Source organism: Paramisgurnus dabryanus, chromosome 5 (genome assembly GCF_030506205.2).
Source record: "Paramisgurnus dabryanus chromosome 5, PD_genome_1.1, whole genome shotgun sequence".
In the NCBI taxonomy this organism is placed as follows: Eukaryota; Metazoa; Chordata; class Actinopteri; order Cypriniformes; family Cobitidae; genus Paramisgurnus; species Paramisgurnus dabryanus.
The window spans coordinates 13,630,225-13,654,593 of record NC_133341.1 but is presented as its reverse complement, the minus strand read 5'-3'; the positions used below and the strand labels follow the sequence as shown (position 1 = coordinate 13,654,593).

At 37.8% G+C, this 24,369-nt stretch overlaps 1 protein-coding gene across 3 annotated transcripts in view; it reads right to left on the bottom strand.

Moving 5' to 3' along the window:
* Nucleotides 1–24,369, bottom strand: part of LOC135748911 (neuronal tyrosine-phosphorylated phosphoinositide-3-kinase adapter 1) — a 51,224-nt gene that overhangs the window by 22,997 nt on the left and 3,858 nt on the right. The window contains exons 1-2 of one of the 3 annotated variants that reach the window (XM_065267227.2): nucleotides 23,351–24,068; nucleotides 3,525–3,770 (exon numbers count right to left, since the gene is read on the bottom strand). In XM_065267227.2, the coding sequence (XP_065123299.2) occupies nucleotides 3,525–3,709 (185 nt within the window). In that variant the 5' untranslated portion in view covers nucleotides 3,710–3,770; nucleotides 23,351–24,068. Of the gene's footprint in view, nucleotides 1–3,524; nucleotides 3,771–22,382; nucleotides 22,594–23,350; nucleotides 24,069–24,369 lie in introns of those variants that run through there. The other 2 variants (XM_065267229.2, XM_065267228.2) reach the window with 2 other exon arrangements.

Genomic DNA, 24,369 nt, shown 5'->3' with positions numbered 1-24,369 from the left:
TACCATAAAACTGGCCAGGCCAGTGTGGGAATGACTTCAGTCTGTTTCTAAAACCTCATTCACACAGACCTCTGGTCCCAGAAAATACCCGTAAAATTGCCAGACAAGCGTCTGTGTGAACAAAAACTCGTTCCGTTAATCTTCTGGGATCGTTGCCGGAAAGAGGACCTAGTAAGATACGCGGGTAACCCTCTGTGTGAACAAGAATGCCATAAAGGGCGTGTCGAAGTGAGGACGCGCGCGTCATCATCACAACACAAGTTATGGTTCAGCTCCTTACAACGAGAGATAACGTGCATATAAACATTCACCACGAGAAATGTTGCAAACTAACATGTATATAAACATTCACCACGAGAAATGTTGCAAACTAGATTGAAGCAGTTATCAGGAAATGATATATGAGACGCATAAACAATGACGCACGTGCCGTAGTGAGGACGCGCGTGTCATGGCAACATGAAGTTGGTTCAACTCTTTAAAATCAGGGATTTACAACATTCACTACGAGAAATGTCAGCAAACTGGACTGAAGCAGATATCAGGTAAGTTAGCTCGTTACTTACTGCGTTGAAACGGAGATCATTCAGCAGCATAAAAGAATATCGCGTCACGTGCTCATTTGAGCTATAATAAACGAAAATACCCGCATGTCATCCCAACGAGATATATTGTTCAGCTCCTCAAAATGCGGGTTTTAAATGCATATAAACAATCACGATGAGAAATGTCTGAAAACTGTATCAAAGCAGAAATCAGGGAGCTTGTCAAATATCCACTCTGAAGCTGAGATCATTCACCAGAATAGAACTGTGCATTCACGCGCTCCTTTGTAGTCTTATCATAAACAAAAATGCACGCGAGTTGTTTCTGGAGAGAGAAATAATAAATAATATGCAAACTTCAGACGCTGCGTAGAAGAGAGGGCGGGACTTTCAACATGTCACGTGTCTTTCCGGGACCATCAGATGCCGTGTAAACTTGGCAGTGTGAATGAATAAAATATCAAGCGGTCCCGTAAAATTCCAGGATGCCTGTCCCGTGTATCTTACGGAATATCTGTGTGAAAAGGGCTTAAGTCAAATCTATCATATTTCATAGGATTTCTTTTTTGATGCACTTATGTGCTCCAGTCTCCATACAAAATAACCAACTGGAAGAAGATTTTAACTTATATGACTTTCTCTGAGTTTCATGTTTACATTTATGTAAAGAATCAGTTTACTACCACATTCAGCAGCTAAAAGATTGATATGATTCATTTATTAAGGTGTTAATTCAAAGACAGATGAGAGAGGAAAAGGGACATGAATTAATGCGAATCATCTGCATTCAGCAGCAGAAGGGAAGAGGATGGAGAGATTGAGGAGTGGGTGGATGAGAGAGGAAATGGATGCATCCTCCAGACAGAGGGAGAGCGTGGGTGGGTTACCTCTCGTGTATTTCTTTACGTCTGTGAGGACTGAACGAAGATAGAGAGAGTTGAAGAAAGTGTATATAATTGCTTAAAGTTATCGTGCAGGTCTAATGCGACAACGTGTGTCTCTGTCTATCTGTATGTGTGCATGTTAAGAGCCGTTTATACAAAGGTGGCTAAAAGCAGGCGTGTTTTTTGAGCTCAGGATGTGTTGTGGGATTCGTGTGTGTCATGAATGTAGAACACAGAGCAGATGAAAAGCGCTTTGATGTCCATTTGCACAGGTGTCACAGACAATCATCTAAATGCATTTTCCTCTTTATCCAGAAGGTGGGGGGGTTGTAAGAGAGAAAGAGAGAGAAAAGAGAGAGAGAGACATAAAACTTGCTCGGGTGACAGAAATTACAGAAGGAAGAAAGCTTCTAAAAAACCTAAAGGTGAAGTAAACACTGGTGATATTTGAAATGGACACCCCTACACAAATGAAACACACCCCTCTCTTCATTGCTCTGCCCTCAAAATGACAAACATGCTAAACAACAGAGGCATGAAAATGGATGGGTATTTATCATAGCTGAGGCCTAGCAAAATAATATTGCAAACAAGCAAAGAGGACACAAAAGTATAGCTAAGCTTTAATGTTAGTGGCCAGTACACCTGCTACAGATAAACAACGAGACTCAAAACTGTTCTATTGCTACGGCTAATATTATAACAACAGCACACAGTGTCTTTGTCCTGGAAACAGCTAAACCAACGTTATTCACGTATCAAACAGAATCAAAGCAACATTAGCATCCATTTTCCGGCCTTCGCCATCTCTAACGTCTATCCGGCCCTGGACATTTTTTCAATATTGATGTGGATCATAGCTCTCGCCTTATTGTTCTCGTATTTACATAGCCAGGACTATGTGCAAACACAAAATTTTCAACACACGCACATCAGACATCTAGCAAATATTGGTGGGGGGGCAGTCATGGCCTAATGGTTAGACAGTTGGCCTGTAACCTGAAGGTCACCGGTTTGAGTCTCATGGAAAGTTGTTACTGAGGTGCCCTTGCTTTGTGTGTGTGTGTGTGTGTGTGACTTGCAATGCTTGTGTTCACTACTCAGTGGGATGGGTTAAATGTAAAGGTCATGTTACGGGCTACCTGACAATCACTTTCATTAACAAAACAGTTTGTTGTCCAAGAGTTTATTTAAATGTTAAACAGGGTTTCTCCGAAATTGCTTACTGTACCGTTAAAACAAACTACAGCAGAATTAAGGTACACTTTTAAAAAAATTGTCAAAAATGGTCCCTAGCTGTTCCTGGGGCAGTACAAAAAGTACACCTTTGCTCCTACATAGTAATACCTCAAAAGGTGCATACTGGTACCAAATGCATACATATCTGTCCCTAAATGGTACATAATAGGACCTTTTAAAGGGTACCTACCCAGTGAAAGCATGGGACCATTTTTTGACAGTGTAATCTAAGGATTTATGTGTGGCACATAAGCAACGCATCTTGGATCTACAGCGCAAAACATATTTTAAGAACCATTTATTCATTTTGTGATTGAAATTAATCAAGATTTGTATCTTATATGTAATTAGTTATATCTGTATCTGTATAGTTATTGACTAAATGTTATGGTTTATATGGCACCTTCATTTTGTTAATATATATTTTTTTTAAATAAGAGATTTTAATACTGGCCACATGTCCAAAGTGTTTTTTTTTATTTACTGAGCCTAAGATAGATGGGATAGGCTTAAGTACTATTTAAGAGAATAAAATCTTTAAAAAAATCCATTAAAAAGTAAATATTTTGTATGCAAATGAAACATCTTTTTAAATTTTTATTTAACATGTTATACGAGCCAAGCATTATATTGCTTTTATTGTATGCAACTGCACTGCCATTTTTAAAGTCTGTGTAAACAGACTACCCTTAATGTTTCTTCTTTAGCTTACCTTTCATTTCTATTCTGCAAAGCATCTGTGTAACCCCTTCTTTTGCTTTCCCAAATAGTCAAATTTTCCATCTTTTTTCACTTCCTGTATTTCCTTCATTCCTATACATTGTCTATTAATGCATCTTTATTGTCTCATATTTACCTTTTCTTGCTTTCCTGATCTCTGTGTCTCCAGTCCAGTCGACTTTTGCGATACAACAGGTTCATGTCGCCTCTGGGGTGCTCCTCCTCACAGCCAATAACAGCACAGTGCAGCCACTGGCCCCGCCTCTCTATGTCACGCAGGAAATTCTCCACCGCCACATCCTGGGTGGAGCCAGAGCTCATGGTATAGAGAACCAATTAGGAGCACAGATGGGGGTTATGATGTGTTCCCCGTCCCAGTTACCTGTAAAGGAGAAAATGGGGTGGTTATTACAGCAGTTTTGATATTTAATAACATGCGTAATAAACTTGTCCTCTTCAAAGCTATCAAATCATCTCTTTTGCGCTCCAAGGAACAAAGTAATACAACAAGCAGATAAATACATAATTTTATTTAAAATGTTAGCTGGCCCATAAGAAAACAGCATCCTAGATACATTTTATCAGTATGTGCATTACCTGGATATCAAACCCATGACCCATTCGGTTGCTAACACAATGCTTTAACAACTGAGCTACAGGAGCACATTTATCAACATGTGATCCTATCTGTGAAATCCAGGCTAAAGTCTTCTAATCTAAATATGGGATTTGGAGTATCCAAACCACTTTTATTTCAATCTTTGACGTGACCTTATTCAGTCAAAAGTATATCAATGTTATATTTACACAGAATGTTCTTTCCATTATGTAGGATGATTTTATATAGAAAACAATAAATCACAAAAAATATGTTTTGCTGTATTAAAACACTATTCACAGTTCTGACTCCATACACTTAAACATACATGGCACATGTTGGAAAAAGGTAAAAGCTTTGGATTATGAAATAGATTTTTGTTTCAACTAAAGATTTAAAGCCTCACATGCAGTATTACTTCATCCTCATGATCATTTTCATCACTATTATCATCATAGCAGCCCATAAAGGGCATGGCCCATCTAGCTCTCTCTCTCATTCTGTGAGGAAGGATCTGAGTAAGCATGAGAGGCTCAGTTGGCTGCAGGCCCCTAGGCTGCCCTGGCTGTGCCTGTGTAAATCTGCAATCTGTAATGCAGCTTGTCACATGTAGTACACAGAGTTTCTGGCTAGAGAGAGAAAGCAAGAGAGAACAAGTTTGCTAGAGTAAAGGAGAGAGAGAGAGCGTAAGAGAGAGACCGATTGAGCTGCTTGTTGTGGGGCAGATATTCTACAAAGTGCTCCGAGTTTGAACACTGGGCAGTAGGAAAGAGAGCTCTGATTGGCTAAAAATGATACAGCTGTCAACTACTGTGCTTTTCTAGGAGAGAGAGAATGGGATAGCAAAAAAGAGAGCTAGAGAGAGGGAGAGAGAGAGAGCAATGACGAAAAGAAGGTGAGTGGGTTTATGTTGCTCGCTGAGTATGTGCTGAATGTGCAGATAAATGTATGTGTGCTCTGTGGATGCAAAGTACATCAGCAGTATCGCTATGTAACAGAAGAAGATTGCTGGACCCTCCCAGGTAAAAATCTGGATGCTGCATGCTCTTTTAGGTGTCAACAAACACATTTATTAAATGAATATCATATTGTGTATGTTGTGATTTATGCACCCATTAATGCGAGCATGCATTGTTAACCAGTTCATAAACTCACACGACCAACCAGACACACTATTCAGACCACACCAGTGCTTTTCTACTCTTAAAATCAAAGAAGAGCTATGAATTAAAAATAAATGCATTCATTAAGGCCATGCCTGCAAGTTCAACTTAATGAGAAATTGGGTCAGAGCTTACAGTAGAGTGGAGCTGGAGCAGAATATGGAGCAATACAGAGTGTTATAGGGTCATCCAGGACATTTTGGAACTGAATCAGAGAAACTAATACTGTATCAACAAAGAAAAATATTATAATAGCACTATTGATTTGAAATACAAATGCTGACAACACACCAAATACTGATGAAGTGATGTCTGAGAAAACTAAGAAACTAAATGACCCAGCAAAAGACTTACAGTATCAACACAGAAACTGATGCTGGCTCAACACACCAATGGGCAGAGGCCCTACTAAAAGTTGTAGAAGAACTTATTATAGAACACATATTAAACATATTAAAAGCACCTTGTATCCCTCTATTAACAAATATGTGTCTAATTCTCATTTTGCTACTGACACTTTATAGTAAAGCCTATGCCCATGGAAGTCTACATGTGGCGTTACAGGTTCAACCCAGTCAGTAAATTGGCTTTTATGATTTATGGCAATTTGGTTACCATTCAGCTCTACAAATGCAAAGAATTGAACAAACGAAGAGTCAAGTCAAAGAGAAAGACAAAGACAAGAAAATCAATCTCTATGACTTTATGGCTAATGTCCGAAATGTTTAGCTCTTCCGTTATTGCCTTCTCTCCATTAGCAGCAGCTATAGGAGAAAAAAAGCTTCTGCTTTTTATTTCTGATGATCACACCACTTAAGACGACTCCACCATCACCACCAGAAACTCATCTAACCTCAACTAAACTACATTCTTTAGACCGCAATCATCGAAGAGCTGCATCTCTATCTTTTGCATTCACTTTCTCACATATATTTGGAGGCAAGTATATTTTTCCCACAGGCCCTATCATGGGTTGTCTATCGCTCATCCCATTACAGTCTATCTTGTTGTTACTTGTCCTTGCCCTCAAGATGAACTGAACACTTTTCCTTCAGTATTCCCAGAACCAGCATTATTTTCATGGTTATAAGTAATTGTACTTTCACAGGCTCAGTTTTCACCCACACCTTTTCTCCCACTCCTGGTACAGCTTAGTTGGTGAAGCTAGTCGACCAAGCAGATCTTGGAAGGCTTAGAGACAGATGCATCTCAAAATCTTAAACACAGAAAATCTGGTAATAATAAGCACAAAAATATAGAAAATTCACAACAAATAAAATAAAACGAAGGACAACGATCAAAGAATCAATTGCAAAAACCACATTATAGAGGCAACATGCCGATGATTCCTTAGGAAGCCATTTCTGGAAAAAAATGAGTGTCAAACTATTAATGGCTTTATAATTAAAACAATACATATAAAGTGCAATGATGTGCTTGATAGCCACACCTTGTAATAAATTCCACGGCACTGTAAAAAAGACTATTCAGCTATTTTTGCTGTATTTGTGCCACCAAATCTCCCCTAAAATCACAACCACAATTTTCTTCATAGAGTTCCTCTAGAAATCAAATCAGAAACCACATCACTGTATTTCAGTTCCAGAATCAACAGTTCAATCTGTAACCTTAGCAAGCTGTTTTTAACCTTCTCATCATTCTCAGCATTCACCCACTTCCTCCTACATCCACACTCAATGATGAATCAAACTGAATTACAGTAGCAAAGTGAAACACTTTGAAAGTGGTCATGATTTGCAGCTCATCTCTACCACCAATGACAGAACCCACAACATGGCCCAATCATCCACTCCACTGATAACCTTTTTTGAGACCGTCTAAGATGCGAACAAACCTCAGCTTCTCATAAAGCATTGTAAAATCACCTGCTTATTTCTCAAACCAATCCGCAAAAAGATAACCTCTGATCGTTTGCCTTGCTTATCTGCTGCCGTTGACACATCCGTGTCTATTAAAGCCGCTTTAATTGATTCCACCATCTTTTGAGGCCAACAGTACCCAAAGGAACCTTAAAGGCATGAACAATAAACATCTGAGTGTCAATAAATAACTTTAGATTTTGCTAATTGTGTTAGGGAATCTGGGTTTTATTTGAATAAATGCAAAAAATACATAAAAAAGCATACATTATCTTTGGCTATGTGTTTTTTGCCAAGTCTCCTTAAATTCTTTTCAAACCTGATCTTCAGTTTAAAGCCTATACAGGACCCAATATGGGGTCTGTTATAAATATTTATAAAACAGATTTATCTATTCACATGATCATCTAACACACAAGGGCTGTAGGCGAGGTAGACAGGTTTTCCTTGCTCTCTGTATTGTCGAAACTTGGAAGTGTGAATCAATGAAAGTTACCCTAGGCTATAATGATGGCAAGACAGGTAAAGACGTTAAGATATCAGAATTTTTATGTTTATTGTCTTGCTTGGAGGGATTTTATAAACATGTTCTTCACAAACATTTGTTTGAATGCAAACATTGTACCCAACACTAATGGCACACTGCAGACATCAATAACTTCCATGACTGGAATCTGATATGGTTTATAACAAAATAAAATTGGAGAAAACTCAAAAAATACTGACCACAAAGTTATAAATATAGAAGATACAGCTTTGTGTTAACAGTGTGAAAGTCAAATTACTGTGAAAGCACAGTAAGTCCCTACACTGTCAAAAATAAAGGTACAAAGCTGTCACTGGGGCAGTACCCTTTAACAAAGGTCCTAATATGTACCATTTAGGTACAAATATGTATCTTCGAACTGCCAGTGTGTACATTTGAAGTAGTAATATGCACTCTTTGGCTACAAAGTTGTACCTTTTTGAAAGGGTACTGTCCCAGTGACAACTTTTGTACCTTTTCTGAGAGTGTATGAATGAATGTGTTTGTCAAATGCATAAATGTAAATGTCAATAATTGGAATTGGACATAAGAAAAATGTAGTAAGGGACCATATTAAAAGTTTACATAAACACTTAACTTAAAAACTTAACTATGGGTCAAAATAAGATGATAAGTAGAAATGACCTATGGGGTCGCTTTTTGAGACATGGACAGGCTTTTATATACAGTAAGGTTTTGTGGAACAAGTAAAAAACAAACTTCTTTAATTTTGGATTTTATAAATTAAATAAAACCGTACAAATTAAATTGCCATTGTAAAAATTTTAATATAAATTTGAAACAAAAAAATGTAAACAACTTCTTATTACATTAGTAATAGCTTATTTTCTAACTAAAGGACGACAGTGGGGCTTCTGGCCTTAGTGAAACGAGTTTCTGTTTTAAAGATCAGATGGGGGGCCCCATACATAGATTCGCCCTAAGGCCACAAATTTGCTAAATCCTCAACTATGGGTAATATACTTATGCCGCAATAGTTAGCCTGTCTGGAGCCGAGCTGACTTAAACCACATCACTGTGTGACACTTGCATTACATGTGAACGGCCCCTACGCTAATAGGATTTTGTTTCTCTCTCCCTGTCTCGTCCTCGATCCGGAGGACAATGAGACAAACAGACCCAGTTCCGGTAAATGTGAAGGTCGGACCACCCCTGATTTACTAGCTGTCCTTCAACGTGATGCCCAGCTGATGACTGACCAACAATCACCGGCAGAACCCGTTTAATCTCCTTACTCGTTTACATATATACAGTATCTCTTCCAAGGGTTTTTTCCTCCTAGGACTTTTTTCCCCGGCTAAAAAGTCTGGGGTTTTTTTCTCCTAGGGTTTTTTTCAACCCGGGGAGTCAGCCTTCATTGGCTTAACTTAGCACCCTCTTCTATACGTTACATTAGTAATACGCTCGCTTATAATGTTGATTCATAGCCACAGCAAATTCTGCTGCTTATGCTATCTGTATAAAGTTATGCTATCTGTAGATTTTTCTGTGTTTTTCCCTGCTTCTATTAATGTAAAGCTGCTTTGAAACAATTACCAATTGTGAAAAGCGCTATATAAATAAAATAGAATGAAATTGAATTGAATTAAAATGTATTTTTCAGGACATCACTATATATAACTTATTAAATATGTCTGATAACTGCAACTGTATAGAGAAATTCTTTTTTTTTTTGGGCCATTTTTGCCTTTATTGATAGACAGTAGATTGGAGAGACGACAGGAAAGTAGAGGGTGGAGAGAGGGGTATGGGATCGGCAAAGGACCTCGAGCCGGGATTCGAACTCAGGTCGCCGGAAGTGCATTTGCACCATATGTCGGAGCGCTGCCCAATACACCATTGGCTCCGACGTATAGAGAAATTCTAACACAACCTACACACACATATACACAACAAAGCCCAATTCAAATATTTTGTCCGTACACATATTTAAACACATAACATTCAATGAAGCTTTGGTATTGGGATATGGGTCAAAAGGTCAGTTCATAGGGAGAAGTAGATGGGAGTACAATACACACACATATCATACGCACATAGGCCAATGCATCTATAACATAAACAGACATATACATATCTAAAACACACATAACTAAACACAATTATTACAGAGTACAAGCGGACATTTATTTCTTTAATGTGTACTTTTAGTCTTTCTATAACACTCATCCTAAGATCTATGTGCATATGTGTGTGAATTCACATAAGCCGTATCTTACTGTCCTTTGCTTTTACACCGCACCTGGCTGTTGTCATGGTGAGCAGCCAGCTGTCGCTTTGGCGACTGCTCTCCTGTCAGTTCAGAGCATTCTCATACTAAACGACAGTGTGAATGGGAAAGGAAACGAGAGAGAGGGAGAGACAGAGATGAATTAGACACAGATAGAGAGAGAGAGAGAGAGTAAGAGGTATAGTAGATAATGAGAGGAGAGGGAGGAGACCGAATTTGAGGGGTTGGGGAAGGTTAAAGAGTCTGGCAGGAGGTGCTTAGAAAGATGAAGTGACCTCAGATGTAGAGAAAGAGATGAATAGCAAAGAAGAAGAGAAATGAGCAGATAGATAGATGAGATCAGATGGACAGGAGGACAGGTGTAAAAAGATGAATGAAGAGGAATATGGAGACCAGAATGGGCATGAAAAACCGGGAGAAAAGGAAGTGTGTTGTGGGAATGGGGGAGGGATGTGAAACCATGTCTCTCACACCAGTCACTGTGTGCGGTCTCCTAGCAACACTGTCTACTGGCTTCCACATCTCTCTCTCTGTCTGTCTCCATCTCTCCTTTTCTACCTCAATGCTCACATTGTAGACTTTCAGTCTGTATGTATGTACAGTATGAGTGGATATGTTCACTGTACTTTACTTTGTCAAATTCTTCAATTCTGTACCAGACAAAACTTTCACTATGGTCAAAATCAGGAAAACTGAAAACATAAATACTGAGTTTGGACCACAGTCTGTGTTGTCAGAGGGTTGTCGTTACGTTCTGCAAGAATATGGATAAGCCGATACTACAATGAAGACATGGAGTGATCAATACATCAATGTACAGGACAATAAATTTACACTTAGGAGGGAAATCGGAATCAAATTACAAAATCAGATTGATGTGAATGTGTGTGAAGTCCTTCATCTTGTCTGTGTACACATTATTTTAGTCCTTGTTTGATCTTAATAATGTGAATAATAATCTATGTTCAGTGTATGGGGAAAAACATCTTGTACAAACACCTTTATTGCCCATGGAATAATATCTAATTATAGTAATATAAAGTAATGTTGTGACATTTCAAAAAAATATTGTATGCCATTGTAACTTCTGTTTCTGTGTTTGGCCAGGTTTAAACGCTTCACTGCCAATGACGAGTTTTTCCGGCATTCCGTATTTTCACTATTATCCACCAGGTGGCGCTCTTACCCAACTTATAAACCTGGAATTATTCCCTTAGGGCAAACAGTTCAAACTCTGTATACACCACTTTCGTGTTTGCAAACAGAGATGACGTTTTTTGTGGGTGGAGCCAAACTGGTTGCAGAAAGTATCAGCTCCACAGTAGCGGTGAGAAGTGTTTAAGCATTAAACCGTGATTTTTATGGGTCCGGTGTTCTGTCGAAGTCTGATTCCCCTATGTTTCCCTTAAGTGCAATGTTTCTTATAGCATTTTAATCACGTTACGTTTATTTTTTAGATAAATAAAAATTTTAAATGGCTTGGCTACTGATATGCAGGTATGTAATGTATATTATTGTTCTTTTTGCTAAATCAATTATTTTTACAGTCTGAATCGCTAAAGTACACATAAAAGCAATACTATCATGTATTCTATATAATAACGTTTATTAAATATTTCATAATTTTTCTGTTTTCTATTACTTCTTCCTTATATTTATAGCTTACTTGTTTGTTCTAAAACTATTATAAAAGTATTATGTTTACACAAAAATTTAAAAGGCCTGTTTATATACATCATGTGTGTGTGTGTGTGCTATATTTATATATTTATTAAGTATGTAAACAGCATAATTTTAGAACAAACAGGAAGACATAAGCTAAGATATAATGAAATAAAAAGAAATGATAGAAAATGAAAAAAATATGAAATATTTTTAAAAAATTGTGATATTTTGCTTTTTCAGTATAAAAACATTTATTCTGAATAAATTATAAATGTAACGTGATAAAAACGCTATAAGAAACACATAGAGGGAACAGACTTTCGACAGAACACCGGACATCTTCTCTACTTATTTCTTTTCTAATTATCAATAGATTTCCAGATGATTTCATCGCTCCAGTCTGTCTGTTTAAGGGCTTATTGCAAACATAAACACCTACGTTTATCTTCAAATGGTGTCTTCGACGATGGTATTCTATAAAAATAAAAACCATCTTTTTTGGCATTCCTATTCTGACACTCAACAGCACAACAGGACATTTTCTAGTGAGTTATCTTGCTCTTTTCACTCGTGTCTAACTCATTTCCACTGTTTTTCTGCAACCACATTGCGCGCGTAGCCTGCAGTGATGTAACTGTGACGTCTACTCCAAAATGGTCTATATGTTTTGATCATAGCTCTGAATCTGATCTCTATCAAAAATCCTTTAAAAAAATGCAATTATCTAGGCTTTTAATGCTTTTTGTATTTTTGAAGAAACCTACCAATATTTGAGAGGCGATAATAAGAGAACATATTAAGATTAATTCATTTCAGATTTTTTACAGGTTTGTTGCTATTTTAATCGCAATCATATTTTGTGATTTGATCATATTTGCCTGTTCAGCACAAAGTTCACAAAGTTCAGACAGCACGTCTGTCACTGCGAGATCATTCATTCATTCATGTAATGTTAAACATGTAAAATGATGCACGGTCTCATCTTCACAATAAATAAGGAAACATATTTGCTTGTATGCTCGTCTTGTAAGTTCATGATTAGAAATGAACATGTGAACGAAAACAATTATCATAATTAAAACATGAAATGACGGATAATAATTGATGGCAGAATTTTTACCAATGAAAAAGTCTAACGCAACCTCTGGTGTGTGTGTGAATGATTACCATGATTAGTTCAATACTGATAATAAACCCACATTATACACAAATTCACAGTACAGTTATTTCATACTTTAACAGTTAACTTCAACTGCAACATTTTCAGCATTTTAGCTAAGTAGTATGATATTATGAATATGATATTCATCACCCGATAAATGGGATTACTACAGTAAAAGTTTGATTTTAATTTTGTTTGCGCCCCCCAAAATTGGTTTAGCACCAGTCGCCACTGTGTGTGAGCATAGTTCTCATAGTGACACGCTGACCTGCATAGATCTGGTCCTTAAGTGTTACTCTGTCATGCTAGGCTCATACAAATGATCCAACCCTCTTTTTTCTTCCCTCATCTCATTTCTTCTTGCCCCCTCTCTCTTTCCATTTTTTTTGCTCTCTGTGTATGAAGGGAATTATAAGCCACTCCCTGTATTCTCCAGTCTGTCAATTAATGCAGCACCTTACATCCCTAAAACTCACAGCTGTCAGACAGGTATGCCTTTGTGGGAATACAATATATTTAGTTCACACATATAGGCACACATTTGTTTTCATACTAAAGCTCACTTTATTTCTTATGTCTTCATCCTGACCCTCACATATATCTTTTATTTTGCATTTTACTACGATTTGCATTTTACATTACGATGCCATTTTTACTAAGATATTATTTAGTACATTCATTAAGTGATTTTTCTCACAAAGAATCATCAGCTGGTCAACTTAAAGACAATTTCAAGTTTCGTAACCTTGTGAGTACAACAAACATGTAGGCAAACCCTACTTTTCTGTGTAGGCCACTGTTGAAATATAATCATTGTCAAAAAGTCATTTTTTTTGTTTTATTAATCATTATCATATGTATCTGTTCACCTAAAAATAAAAGAAACAAGAAAGGTAATTGAAGCTAATTGCTGGCTTTCATGCCTTTGTTCCACTGAGTTGGTGACCTTTTGTTCATGATTCAATCAAAGCTTGAGTCAAGAGTGACGTCGGTTTCGCAGCGCGTGATCGCGTGGCAGGCGCGTCGCTGAAGTAGCAGTGCTGTGATCGTTTCGACGTCACATCTATTTTGCTAAGCTGCTCACGCTCAATTCAGATGTGAACCTTTCTTTATCTTTATAATGAAGAAGTGACCCTTTTTGCCTGACTCTAACCTTTCTTTCATGGTTATATTGTAATCTGAAGGCATTGTTTCCATCTGAAGGGACTGCCCTCTTTGAATGGCTTTAAATGTAATGCATGTATACTTTAAGTTAGACTTGATGACTGCAGCGCCACTAGTGGTGCTTTTCCATTGCATAGTACCCCCTGGGTCTGGTTGTGTCATCCCACTTTACTTTGGCTTGGTTAGATTTCCATTGAGTTTAGTACCACTTCAGAGTGGCAGGGATTGTGTGCATGTCGTTATATTTGCGCTGCCTACTGCTGTGACATCATACAAAAAGTGGGAGTGATCGAGTATCGTTGGAATGCAGCGTTTTCCATACATTCGTTTATGTGTCAGTCTGCCACAAAATCAAAATTGATTACCTCAAATAGATATTTGCACATCGCGTTTATCACTATACCTCTGTCCCACATGACAGTGTTTGTACAAAGACATACAGAGTTGCATGCGAATGTGCGCGTTGTGGATTTGCCATCACAAACTGCAATGAAAACACTGGTATGGTGTTCCTGATTCATAGCCTGTGGATGTTTTTTCACCGCTAAAAGGAAGTTTGAGGAACTTAAAACAAAGCACAGTTGACAACAGATTTGCTCAAGACAGCGCAAGCATGAAGGTAAAGCTTACCTTTTTCAATGACGCTGGTAGTGACGATTTTCTCAGACAAATCAGTGATCTACAGTGTTTTCATGTCATGTTTTAATATCAGCTCAGCTCGCTTGGAACCCCAACCGAGTTGGTACTAAAAAAAAGTATTGGGTACTACATACAGTGGCGGCTCGTGACTGCTCTTCCGAGGATGCGCTAATTCAAAATAATGCGCAAGATCTCTCAAAGCGCAGAACACATATTTTGAAATGACGAACCACACACGTCAAGCTACATACATATTGTGACGAACTTCGCATCGTGCGCTTCAAAAAAAGAAGTCACCAGCCATCACTGACTACGTACTGTACCCAGTGGAATAGCCAGCCACCAAAAGTAAGCTGACCTGACACAACCTGTGGGGTACTATGCAATGGAAAAGCGCCATAGTAGTACGCTCTGATTTGAAGACTTATGCTCATCGTTATCTGCAAAAAAGCTACTGCTCGAGGAAATCTGGTCTTACACAATGCACTACCCCATACACAAATGTACATACCTTTATCACATGGTACAAAATGATTAATGAAATCTGAATTCTCTTGTTATTCAATCAAGATGGCTCCCTCACACATATGGAACATAACAATATCCTGCATCTTTTCACAAGCTGCAATCTGTCTGTCTGTTCAGTAGAGTAATATTCCAGTGAGACTTTAACCGTGTGTGTTTGCACCGTCTGGAAAACACCCTTACACACGAGCAATCACACACCAGCACACCCTGAGCACTGCAGCAGACTGCCAATTAGCAAGGACCGACGGAGGAGCCACACCAACCTATTCCTGAGACACACGACTCATGTGAACATGTGTCTGGGTGTGTTTCAGCGAAACAAAGTGCACCCTCACCAGGGGGGATTATACCACAATTTGCCTTTTTTCTGCAAGCTGACAAAATATATTTCCTTCATATTTCTCCTCCCCTCTGCTGCTGTTTTACGCTCTTCTCTGCGTCCAATTTTCACTCTCTCACTTTATTCACAGAGGCACTCGCTGACCCCCTCTCCCCCTCCTTTTCTATTTTCTCCTTCCCTTGTACGCTCTTCTTCTCGTAGTTTGTCCTTGGCTCCATGATGTTCATTGGAAACTGCAGTAATCAAGGTGACACAGTACATGGAGACATAGACACATGCATGCTAGTATGTATACACACACATGAAGCAAACACGTTACACACACAAAGACACACATATTTTGTAACTCCGAAAAAAGCAGATAAAAGGCAAAATGGATTATGTTATTACACTGTAACGTGTCTGTGTGTGCCCCCTCACTAAAAATGCATGGCTTCTGGGAACATAGTGTGAACACACATGTAGTGGAATAACTAGCAAAGGATCCATCATCTATGGCAGGGTTTTTCAATTCTGCGCCTGTAGACCCACTTAGAAAAGCTGTACCTTGTAACTCGAAACAAACAGCTTATCTAAACCTATCTAAACTTGCTGGTTCAGGTGGGTTTGATTAGGACTAGAGCTAGAAATCTGCAGGACAATTGCTCTTACCGAAAATTGCATAGTCTCACAGTACATACTGAATTAGATGAACTACCTATTTTTTCACTATTAAAACAGTACATTTTATATATTATGTGAGGGTGCAGTATCAAGAGACATACTACATCAGGCATATGACATCCAACTTGCTTTCATCATCATGTTGTAAATAATAATGACAACCGCAAATATTAATATATAGTTCATTATGTACGGTCTTTCTGTCAAAAGATCCTTTTAAAAGTTACAAATTGCACCTTTATCGGATTATGCAAAAAAAAAGGTATTTCTGAATTGCCTGAGGGTGGGATTAAGTGGATTTTATGCAAAAGTATTTAATGAACGTATAGTACAGGTCCAGATAATTCGGTTACAATCACTATATCATTTTGACAAGGTGGCGTTTAACGGCTTTTGCATCTAAACTCTTTATATCTCACTTAAGCTGAGGGCCATGATTTAGCTATTGGAGACAAATTTTAAAAAGCCTAAAAGATTCTTGAAATCCTAGGCTAAAACCTAAACACATTCTTTAATCGCTAGTTTGGTATGTTCACAGACAGACGAATGATGACTGTTGTGATTAAACTTTTCATCCGACAAAATTCTGGCAGTGTAAGATATTTTGAGACATGATCCTGCAGTGTGGCTTCTATATGACAACGTATAAAAACACAGCACGAGTCTTTCTGCATGTGTCTGTCTTGGATGTGATGAGGTGGAGGTGAAATCTTTCGTAAAATCAGCAAAAAGTTGAGTTTGTGGCAAAACCTTTTACAGTGCATTATACTCTGTCTTTTACTAAATGTGCTTTTTTGGTTTGGGTTTCCAATAATGTTCGTTGGGAAACTCATATAAACTTTAAGACATGCTATGTTTGTTTGTTGATCATTTACATTAAACCCTCTGCCCAGTACATTTTTGCATTCGTGTATTTTTGTCCAATGTTTGTGTATTTTTGCCCACGTGCATTTTCATATTTAATGTCTGCATGTTCTTGCTCAACAATTACAGTGGCTGTATCATTTCTATTGGAAAGAATTGGAAAAATGTTAAAGATTTAAAAGAATTTAAATGTTGTTTGGCCAAAAGTAAGCAAATTACATCTAAAATGAATGTTAAAATAAATATTGTGAGTCTGCTTCCGCACTACGCAAGCATTTGTGTTATAATACAAAATGTTGTTTTTTTTAAACATATTCAGATGGCTTTTAAAAGGTTATTACTAACTAAGGCTTATTTTATTAGGCTACAAAAATATCAAATTACTTCATTATTAATTATGAAAATAATTGTTAGTGACATTCCTAAATTAGTTAAAACATTAAAAAATTATGTGATTTCAGTTTTTCCATTTATATATTTTATCATTGAGGATTTCTTAAAAAGTGTAAAAATCTAATTTTGTTCTCGTGAACCCGGAGTAAGTGTCTCGTCACACCCCTAGTCTTAAGCATCATAAAGTCTGATGTTAATGACAACTGAGATCCCAGTGTAGCTGGAATAATGCTCGAACAGTATGACAACAATCAAAAACATCTTTTTTTAAACCGCACAGTGTGCACCGGGCTTACCACTTGAAAAGCGCTAACCGGTTTTCCTGCATCTTTAGTTTATTTACTTTTTGAATTTGGTGGCTCCTCAGCTCCCATGGCCTCATTGGACAGAAAGATGTCCATCTGATGCATACTGAGAAATATCATCTTAAGCAATAGAGCATCCATATCTCACATACTATTTTTTGCATACTGTCGAACAGTATTCATTAAGCATACTGATTTTGACCAACTTTATAGTAGTAGTTTTTGTAGTTCTCCAGAAATAGGACTACTTTACAACCCCTAACATATGGGACATTATGGGATTAACTGTTTACATTTGTAAACGTGTACATTCTTCCATTAATAAAAAATAACTTTATTATCCCAATCTAGTATAAAATGGCAATAATTAGCCACATGGATCATATTTTAAAACCATATCTACACTTAATATAACCCAACTGTTGGGTTTGTCCATATTAGACCCAACTGTTTTTTTAGAGTGTACCAAATTTTCTATATATGCACAAAAACAATGATTTTTATCTATGTATTAAGTAGCAGCAGCTCTGGGCATCTTAGCTACATGTGTGGGATTATGCACACGCACCGCATGCATGTACAAAAACATACACAAACAGAAGGGCACACACGCTACACACATCCACACATGCTAAGCCAGGGGCAGACGGTGAAGTAATGGACCCCTTCACATGCTCGTCCCAGGGGAAGACTTTGTTTTGAGTATTGCTTTATATGTGATGTGTGTGTATTCTTGCACAGCTGTTCCTTGTGCTGAGTTTTATGTATTTCACACTGAGCCTATAAAGTGAATAACGAACTGGTTTGTGTGTGTGTCTGCATGTGTGTATGTAGAGGTGGGATGAGGACAGGGATGTAGGAGCTGGGATGACAGAAGCGAAACTATTTCAGCCCTAACCACCTAAAGGCTATTCACCTACACATAATTCATTACGTATTAAAACAACCACACAGGTACAAGCAAAACATGACACTTAAATGTATTAGCCTACACAGATACACAAAAACACCCCCATGCAAGATACAGTATGATAAATCAATGTTTCCCAATGTTTTCTTTTTGTTTTACGTACCCCCATAGTCCCATTAGTAAGACTTAAGTATGTCATTGACACAAAATAAATAATTTATACTATTATATAATTCAACATCATTACATTACAGTGTTATTGGGTGAAATAATTAATAACACGTTTGAGTGTCATCCACACACGACATGCATTGAAAACATTATTGCTATTTATCACAATTGAATTTTTTTGTTTTATTTTAATTAAGCAAAATCGAATTGTTTCCATGTATCCCTTTGAAACAAAATACCCTCTGGGGTACACACACCTTTTTGGGAATCACTGGCATAAATAAAGGAAAATATGTGATAACCTGCCCCAGTTGAGAAGGACTCCCTAATTTCACAGCAGCACAATGCCAGATACAGTCACATGATGCTCCTGGCCAGTATAACAAATCTCCCAAACATTTAATGCAGAAAGCACAGATGCATACAGCAGTGGCGAGGCTACATAAGGGCACCGGCTCACCAAGATTGACGGCTGGCCCACCCAGTCAGAAGAGACACAAAAAATAGCCAACAAAAAATACAAACGCATATATTATAATAAGCACTATAATAATAATAATTGCTAAAATTCACACCACTCATAAATAAATACCTATTTATATAGAAAGTTTATCATTGGCATGTGTTTCTAAACCTTGCAAATGTTAATATTGAAGCCATTTAAAAGAATTTGAGCGCAAGATGATGTTAAAGTGAGCTGCTTTCTGTGCACACAGACGCACACACATACTCAAATGGACACACACAGAGATGCGCTTTTCAAAAAGCATGCAGACACAGAATCTCTTTGCGCTTGACAGGACACATACACGCAAAATTATCTCAAAACACCACATTCTTGGCAAGTATTCCCATAAAAACTACAGTTATGGCTTAAAGTAAACGCAAACAATTCAGAAAGAATTCAGATGTGTGTGGCAGTATTTGGATCTATTGTCCGCTCTTAAAGCGGCAGTACCCTCCACAAATCTGCTTATGTTTGTGTCCTTATGTTTATCAAACAACAAAAGAAAAGTAAAAATCTTTTCTGTAGCTTTAAAAATATCAATTATATTTAATTTATAGAATGATGAGGTGTTATTATTCATTTGTCTCTATTTCTGTTCCTAAATACTACTGTTATACTTTATTTGTAACTTCGGCCTTTTCAATTTTCATATGCTTATAATTTCTTGATTTATTTTATTTTCCTTATTTCCATTTTTTGCTGATCCGAAAATTATTTGATGCACAACTCAAAAAAGTAATGTTATCTGTGTAACCATGTAAAATTGAAAAGAAAAAAAGAGAAGGTATTGATTTTATTCTATTTCACCAAGGTTCACTCAGTTTAAAATTTCTGGCCTTGCCACTGGCATACAGTGCACACACACCGTCTCAATCTATCTGCCGAGGCTCCCTACCTTACACCTACTCTCAGTACGCCAGATGTGACCCTTTGAACTAAAACTGTTTCTATGTGTCACTGTAATGGATTTGACATGCTTTGCAACTACAAGGAAGGCAACCTGAAAAATTTAACTCCTGTGCAGCATAGCTATTCTGAACCCAGCGTTTTTGTTAGCATCTCTGGTCGAATGCTTTTAAAATCCTTCAGTATAAACTAGGGATGCACCGATTTGGAGTACGAGTACGGGTACTTGCATTTCAGTTATTTGCCAATACCGATACCGAGTACGTAATACAAAAAACATGATTTAAATTTACAGGTAACAGCTTTAGTCATATAATTTAACAAAAAAACAAAGGACTAGTTTTCCAGTTTGTTGTAAACTCTGCCTCTTTGGACAACACAAGAGGCATTAACCCCTTACACGCTGCTCAAACATAGACATTTCTCAGACCGTGGTATCGATTCCAGGTATCGGGGGACTTTTAATGAGTACGAGTACTTTTGAAAATGTGGTATCGAGGCCGATACCCGATAACAGTATTGGCATCGGTGCATCCCTAGTATAAACCATGTCTGTAATAAAATTAAAATGTAATGTACTTCGTCATGTTCACAAAGTCTGTATACAAGCTATGGTCCACTGAATCTTGCTCTGAAACACTGGTGACTCTTTTCCATCTTATTTCTATTCTATTCATATTATTATCTATGTGGTTAAAAACAAAACTTTATTTCCTTATCCAAGGTCATTGAGGTGTTTTCCATCGAGATGGGAAACACTGGTTAACACATAACAGTGGTTTGATAATGTTTGTGTGAATATGCACATATTTTAGCGTTTTCTGCACTTCTACACAACATTAGCAGCACTCTGTTTAGAAGGAAACACCAGTGTGTGCATAAAAAACACACATATGTACACATAAATTACTGTGCCTAACTACAGCTGCTGTCTAACAGCCCTACAGTACTTTGCAGCACTAAATTAAATAAGTGTTATGCTATATTACTGTTATGTCTAACGTTAGTATGCTGTAGGACTGCACTAATTTAAAATAGATTAATTGCTACTAAGCATACACTATCTTTATTCATTACAGTGTAACACTAAGCCAGCTTTTTCTTAATTCTGTCTCATCGGTGAAGATTTATCTTTACTAGTCTTTGCTAAAACAAACATCATGTTGTTGCTCAGGTGCACAGAAATTTTATTTGCTCGTTTCTGAAAAGCGACAGTGTGAAGCTTGAGCCGGATCATTCAAACAAGCAGACAGGACTAAAACCCAACCTGAAAAATGAACATCTGCCAAAGTCTAACCAGAGCCCCCCATTTCTTAAATTTCTCATATCATATCTCATATTATATATCATATCATACATCATATCATATAATGTGTCATAATATTATGTTCACTCATTCATGCCTGTTTCCATGTCTTTTTCCAATGACACAATCTTTTAATCCATTTTCTTATTAATTTAGAGTCCATAAATCTGGATTTCAGCATTTTTTAATATAGATTTTTTTCACCTCTCTCTATATTCACACATGCAATGTTCATGTGCTGCTTCATCAAATTTCAATGGCAAGTAAATGAGAAGGACTGAGCTGGTGAGATAGAGAGACTGTATGGCTCTTTCCAGCCACTAGAAGTCACCCGCGGTGTGCTGTGTGTCTGAATGCACTGCCTAGAGTTTAGACTACATAAGCATCCGCACAGGGGTTACTAGATGCACATACATACAATACACCCACAAACACATGCACAATAATACACACAACTCGTATACCCATAAACACAAAAATACATATAACATGTTCTTACACAAAACCCTTAGAAGCTATTATAGTGAGGACCGTTCAAAAAAGTGGGGTTCTTGCTAATTTAATACTTCCTGCTGGGCCCTTCCAACTAGGGTACAGCCACACCTGCACACACACACACACAAAATCCAGTGTGAAAATCTGCAATACAAGCAACATTGATTCTCATTTACAAAATATCTTATTTGCATGTCACTGTAAATGTAGCATCTCACAAAGCCTATTTACATGCAGGCTATTTTAAATCCTTGTATTTTGACCCAATAGGTCCCACTAAGATACCTGTCTGATTAATGTATATGTCATTACCATCTAATCACAAAATCTCACATATTTGGCAAGCACTGTTAACACTTTTGCTAAAAAGCCCCCTATTCTATCTTTTGCAGAGCCCCCAGACAAGGTGGGGTCGGTCTCTCTTCATGTCTGCAGTGTATTTCAGTGTAGCCTACACCTCGCAAAATGACTTTATCCCTTGCTTACCCCGCCTCCCTTGCTTTTTAATCCATAAGTCTTCAGTGCTCAAATTAATAGATTGATATATGTACAATTACCGGAAAAACACATGACCGATGGCAAGGTGTCTCGGTTCAGCAGTCGTGTCGGGGTTCACGCGAGCCCAGGCACAGTACAAATCCCGCCACAGACATACACACGCACGCACGCAGCCACGCCTCCCGTCTTACTATCACATCACGACTGTAATAAAATTGGCTGCGGTTGTAGCTTGTCGCACGTGCCATTGGCATTCTGATGCCACCTTCACGCGCAATTCACGCAGACATTACGTGAGACGAATATTACTACAATACAATATAGGCTACGTTTAACAGAGCAGCCGGTGCGTAAACCTGATAACCTTTGCACGACTGAGCCAAGCCCATGACTGTGGAAATGATAAAACAATACAAAATTAACTTAATATTATTTCACTCTTCTTCTACTTTATGGAAAGCTTTGATATGTCCGCACACGAAAATTCACAATAGCCAAAACTAATGCACATCCTGCATCATACATTAAAGAAACGTCACTTAGCGTATCTTCGTTCAAATTGTCACACTCACACAGGCGTTGCATTGACACATTTTCTCTAAAAAAAAAAAAAAGAAGAAAGAAACACACCAACACTGTTTTCTATAATCGCCAAAATACCCGGCCGTGTTTGTGGAGGACACCATCAAAATTAGCCGACACATATTTGCGATATAAATAAATAACACCTTTGGATTAAAGTCAACAGTTTCCATGGCTATGCTTGGTCGTAAAAAAACACCACGTGTATCCATAAAAAATGATATTGACACAAGCTATGCGGTAATAGGAGGATATGGGTTCTCGGTTAATTCCTCTGTGGGAGATTGTATTGCTATCTATTCCCAGATGTTTATAATGTAATTTTCACACAACTCAATAACAATTAGAGTCGATTTTCGTCACAATTTGTATGATTTAAAGACACATCGTACAAAGTAGTCGTCAATGTAGTGAATTAAGGGCGGAAAACAGTAAACTGACTTACATAAACGGTGTGAAGTCGAATTGCGGATGACAAGTAGTAAAATCAGACAACAACAAATCCACGCCGGTCTGCTGACGATGACATTGCCCTCTTTATAAAGCAAAGACGTAGGTGACAGTAATTTCCAAACGTGTCATAAAAGATTAGACGCACGAGAGCCTGAGCATCAGCGGGCTGGCGGCTGGCTGCTTTTTGTAAACAACATCCTCATCCCCATTCACTCCCCGCGCCGAGCTTACGGAGCGCGATGAGAAAGCGCGTCGCTATCCATGGTGCAGTTTCACTGCGACGTTGAAGGAAAAAAACATCCGTTCAAAGCAGGCCCACAGTATCATTCACAAATGCAGATATTGTGAAGCGGCTATATATGTTTGCGCGGTAAATGCCGAATAAACGTCGGCACTGGCGGCGCACTTCGCTCAGCCAGCGCTGATATTAATATTAATATTCCAATTCTTGCTGTAGTGATCGTCGCTCACAGACGAAACAGATGCCGAGCTGCGCGACTCTCTCTCCCAGAATGACGTTGTATCATGCTGCTGTTTTTGTAAAGGGGGGCATTTTCTGCACTATCCATACAAAAATAAAAATGCTACAATTTGTCGTTATGTTGTCATTCCGTTTACATTCTGCCCTTGCCTCCACCTTTCTGACAGCTGATTCGACGTACGTATTTACAATCTTGTCGGCGTTGTGTGCAGACGTAAGCAGTCTGTCAGCGCGAGGCAATTGAGGCAACAATTCCTAATACTCCACCGACAACAGAGAGACATTGCTGAATATTTCATAACATTTATTTTGTCAAATTTGTCTCTCTTTCAAAAACAAGTGAAACTGGATTCCCCCATTTCTAAATATAGCATTCTTCAGATTACATCAAAGACCACGCATATTGTCACTCATGACCATTAATGAATTCACCTGAACAGGTAAGTTACAATAGCCATGATGTAACAACAAAATGCTAAGACTATACATTTACAGACTATCTTATTATGTAGGCCTGTATTTTCTTAAAA